The sequence below is a fragment of the Montipora foliosa genome, chromosome 13, assembly GCF_036669935.1.
Source record: "Montipora foliosa isolate CH-2021 chromosome 13, ASM3666993v2, whole genome shotgun sequence".
In the NCBI taxonomy this organism is placed as follows: Eukaryota; Metazoa; Cnidaria; class Anthozoa; order Scleractinia; family Acroporidae; genus Montipora; species Montipora foliosa.
In genome coordinates this window covers 9,501,390-9,506,389 of record NC_090881.1, presented here as the reverse complement: position 1 = coordinate 9,506,389, position 5,000 = coordinate 9,501,390, and the positions used below count along the sequence as shown (strand labels likewise).

The 5,000-nt window shown below is 41.2% G+C and overlaps 1 protein-coding gene across 3 annotated transcripts in view; it reads right to left on the bottom strand.

Moving 5' to 3' along the window:
- LOC137984035 (mediator of RNA polymerase II transcription subunit 14-like) overlaps nt 1-5,000 on the bottom strand; it is a 55,376-nt gene that overhangs the window by 12,690 nt on the left and 37,686 nt on the right. For all 3 annotated transcript variants that reach the window (XM_068831246.1, XM_068831245.1, XM_068831244.1), the window contains exons 29-30: nt 4,908-4,975; nt 4,484-4,784 (exon numbers count right to left, since the gene is read on the bottom strand). In XM_068831246.1, coding sequence (XP_068687347.1) covers nt 4,484-4,784; nt 4,908-4,975 — 369 coding nt within the window. The remainder of the gene's footprint in view (nt 1-4,483; nt 4,785-4,907; nt 4,976-5,000) is intronic.

The following is a 5,000-nucleotide window of genomic DNA, read 5'->3' as shown; positions in this document are numbered from 1 at the left end:
AATCGTACACCCAGCAATAGCGATGATGATGATGAGCTTTATTCAATAAAGTGTATATGCCAGATTTTCTTTCATTTACTCAAGTGAAACATCACGGGTTTCTGAGATAAAAACAGCCAAAGAAAACTCCACAATTTTATTCTATGACTTTCAGCCTTTTAAAAATCGGAATTTCCACTTCCAGGGGGTACAAAACCGCGCTGGTAAGGAGACTGGGGATAGCAGAACTGTGACAGTCATATTCTGTCGAGAGGCGAGTGCTCTCACCACTGCACCATTCCTGCGTACTTTTCTTTAAAATTTAAGCTACATTCACAACTACCCAAACTGCAAAAGCATCAAAACTATTATCTGTCAACCTGGTTGCCGGGTGAATCATAGCTTACGATGCGATTATCTGTTACCGTTCTTGAATTTCATTTCAACCAAATTAAAATTCACTTCTAGCCAATGAATGACAAAAGGAGCTATTGTTTGCCTTTTGAAGCCTTTGAATGCAAAAGAGATATTATAAGCAGGTTGCTCGGCAATGGGCGAATGGCAATTTAAAGGAACTTTATTTATTCATTTGGTCGTTCTAGTGCTGGAGCACTAATTGGGGACACTGTAAACTGAAATTAACAACCAACGCAAATCAAGTCAAATGTTGGTTTTTGAGGAGAGGGGAAAACCGGAGTACCTGGAGAAAAACCTCTCGCTCCTTTGAGCAGAGTGGAGATCCAACAAACGAGTGGAGATCCACGGTTTCGCCTCATGGGCTATTGACCCGTAGCCCTTCTTAATTACTATATGGCAAGCAATTCTCAGGCTAAATAGTGCACTCTGATTGGCTGGTTTTCGATCGGGATTTTACAGTATGGATCATTACCATGGACACGGTCCGTTTCTGTATTTTTTCTCTTTCCCGAGCAAAACCGTACAATTACAGCAAGCAGAAATAGCCCATTTCCGAGTTGCTGCATATTTCAGTTTCAAAACGAGTCCTGGTGCACAACCACTCAAATGGAAATGAGTTGCGTATTCTTATGCAAATCAAACTCATTTCCCTTACAATAGTTGAGCATTAAGACTCACTTCGAAACCGAGACTAACAGCAACTCGGACATGGCCCATCAGGTTGCCCTTCAAAGTTCGCTGATGGAAGACGAAGAGTTACGAACATTCACCAAGTGTCCGATTGCTCAAAGAAACAATGCCATATAATAAACAACTTACATATCTCAATTGCTCAGGACCGCTTTGGGGAATATTGGCGCTCGGTCCGTACTGCCACGACCTCGGGCCAATATCCCTCAGTACGGCCCTCGCGCTTGAATAGTAAGTGGTTAATAAGCTGTAGAAAAATACAAACGAAATATAACGAAGCTACGAAGACGTCGCGTGGACAAAAAAGGGCTACCCTGTTGGCAGAGGTTTCCTTGATTTCCTCCATGTCGCCCAGACCTTTGGAAGAATAATTCAACTCTTAACCGCTACAACAAATTTGAATTTTAACACGTGCCCAATGGCAGAAGAGCAATCTCGTTCCCGCAGCCTCCGTTACACTTGTCCAGCGGAACTTGCGTGAGACGCTTTGGAAACCTGAACCAGAAAACTTTGGTTCCGGTCGAATAACCGCTCATTCGTGAGGGGGAGCGGTTACAAATGAACAAAAACATGTGGAGTTCACCTTGCCATGAAACCGCATAATTTTCACTCGCGAGACAGTACACACGAGTATAAACACATCTCCTAATACAATTGAAACGTTTAAATACGGAAAATCAAAAATAACGAGACATTTTTTCAATCAAAACAGATTTCAGTATCTCGTGTCATGCAAGTGACAATTCAGAAATTCAAAATGATATATTTTCTAAATGAGAAACGTTACGGAACTGGTAAGCTGTAAAAAGATCATCGTCAACCTCGTATAGATAAAAATCCAGAAGAAATCACAATTTTTAATTCAGAAATCGAAAATGGCAGGAAATGAAACCGTTTTTCAAACAGCCAATAAAATATGGCCATTTTTGGATTTGAACAGAATCTCATTTCCCGACCGCTGGTCAAGGAAAAGATGACTCTGGAAACGAGATTGGCAGAAGAGTGAAAGTGATACTGTATTGGCGCACATGCGTGACAGGACATTGAGGAGATCCAAGCAGAAGTTTTCTTTTCTTCTCGCTAGAGAGGGAAATCAAGAAAAGCTCTGCAAAGCAGATTATGATTGAAACGGATTGAATTGGGGCCGGGCCCATTTTTTTTTTTTTGCAGTTTACGACAAATCACCAGGATAATGGTCGTTTCTGCACATAACTTTGCTTGTCGCTGAAGGATTTCCCAACTTGTATTTGCCTTTGCGACTTTTTAGTGAAACAGCTAAAAATACTACGCCTCCAACCCTGACCATTTAATTTCAATTTATTCTACGGCATTCGAAGGCAGCAAAAAGGTTACTAGAGATGCACAATGCGTCTGGACGACTTTGATAAATCCATCTAAAGTATAAAGCCCGTAGCCAGGTGAGTGACGCATTATTTGTCTAGACGCATAATGCCTCTCTGGTACAAAAACAGCCAATTCAAACCGAACCTAATACAAGAAAGATGCATACTCATCATGACTATCAACAAAAATCTTGTGTGCAAATTGATTCCACTTCAGACTACTTGCTAAATATAGCAACATTTAAATAAATTTAATTTTTGCGACGTCGTGGATTTGCTGTTTAATTTAAAAGCCAGCACACAGCATAAAAGCAAAATGAGCATCAGTGATTAATTTGCGAGGACAGTACAAGACGAGATATAGAAAGAAGAAACAATGCAGAAAAGACAGGAACTGCAAAGAACTTGTGGCGGAAACAATGAAATTGAAGAGACAAACGAAAGACTAGAAAGAATTGTACTGTGGCAAAAGATGGCTAGAAAATGTTTCACAAGAGGGCTCGAGGATTGCTCCAACTCGAGTTTCGAGTCTGCATGCCTTGAGTGATGGTCAGTGAGAACAAGCTTTCCGGCGTTTGCGGAACCATGCAAGTTCTCATTTGGTTTGTGAGAGCAAAAGACACGATGGTGATATCTCAAATTCTGTCATTGAAGAAACTATTTCGGTGATTGTGCTTCCCAACTTACAAAGGAAACTTCAAAAAATAATCCGATTGAACTACTAATTCCTCAGAATCGGACGTTTAGAATTTCGTCTCCTTCGCGTCTTAAACTTTCCTTAAACGTGCGCGAGTCTTCCAGTTTGCCACAATGCCTCGTTTAAGGCGACACAAGTATAACTCAAAGAAGAACGGACAGACCGAGAAACCCTAGAGACCTACAGGAAAAAAACTGCTGAAGAAAACAAATTAAGTAACAAAGTATGAACAAATGAACGCAACACAACTTGCACGAACGAAGCAAAGTGCTTACTTTACGTATTGCAAAAGCAAATACATTTTTTAAAAGAAAAACAACCTTAACAGTTAAAAATTGCCACAAAGGATTGAAGTAGAAACAAATGCAAAATATCTTGAGGCTTGTTTCCACTTACGACGAGAGCAACAGTACAAAGAACGAAGCGCGTGGGATAATCACAAACAAATCGAGAACACTTAAATATGCCGCCTTGTTGTAAAGAAGCATGCTATGACTGAAAACTTAAGCCACTTTCTTTCTTGCTTTTGCTTACGTTGCAATTTCTATAAAACTGGCATTGCAACCCAAATTTTCAGTCAAGGGTAACTTTTCGTTTTTCTCAAGAATGATCTTTTCACTGCTATTTACACTTCTGTTCGCGTCGCATGTTTCAACCAAACCTCACTTAGATGTCCCCGATCTGCGATGGGATGTGGCCATCAGTTTTCGGTATTATATATCTTTAGCATGGCCACTGATAAATTAGACGAAAAAAAAAACGTGACGGTTTTGTGTTCCTTGCACGATCCATAATTTTGCATTAAGCACAAGCATTCCCTCGTGGCGTTGTGGTCACCAGGCCCAATCTGATTAGCCATAATTTGGCGGGACCCGTATTCTAAATTTCGATAATACAGTAAACTGATGGGCCAAGGCCAAAGAAGAGAGGAGATCGACACTTCTGAGTTATGGGCTTCGGCTTGGGCCCTTTTCCGTCTTTTTCCTACCCTCTAAGGATGCAGGGACACATCTTGCCGCTCAAACAAAGGAAAAAGTAGCCAAATCAAGGGAGAGTATTATTATTTCTCACAATGCCTTTATTTCAATGATGTGTGCTTAGCGGCCTGGTCTATGAATGAAGACGAGGCTGGCGTTAGCATTGTTTTTGCTTCACAAAGCACTGAAGTTTGTACAGTAATGCAACCATGCTCTTACGCATGAATGGTAAAGTAACCACGTGGACAACTGCAAATAGAACCCAAAGGCCATTCCTCGAAAGCAATACAGGTGAAACTTCTACTCTTGCACCGATATACAACTGTCCTGTGAAGTGTGCTAACTAAAATTTCTGTTCGTCAGGGTTAATGTCAACTCACCTGGTGAGCCTACACCATAAATGTTACTCGGACTGTTCACACTGGGTGACGCAGAAAACGGAGAAGGTACATTGACGGAACCAGAGGAAGCCTGGGGCGAGGTGCGAGCGATCATGGGTGATGCACCAATGTTTGGCGCGCTCGGCATCGACTGCGGTGACGTAAATTGGGGTTCCATGACCGACGCATCGGTTTCCATGGCGATGGGTGAGGGAGGAGCTTCATCATCTGCAGTAGATGCATGGCGAGAAGTTATTCCTCCAACTTTTGCAACTTCATCCACATAGAGTTGAAGGAAAGCCTTTAAAGTAGAGATTATTGTTGACTTTTCCTTCATGTACTTAAAATAAAAAAATTGAATGCATTGTATTGCTACTAGAAATGCAAAATCGGTTCTGAAACACCAACAACAAAGGGCACACACCTTGAGGTTTTGAATTGAGTAGAAACAAGTCTTGCTTTTGCTGGGATCTGCAATATTATGCGATGCATCTACGGAAACAAAAAAAAGGTGTAA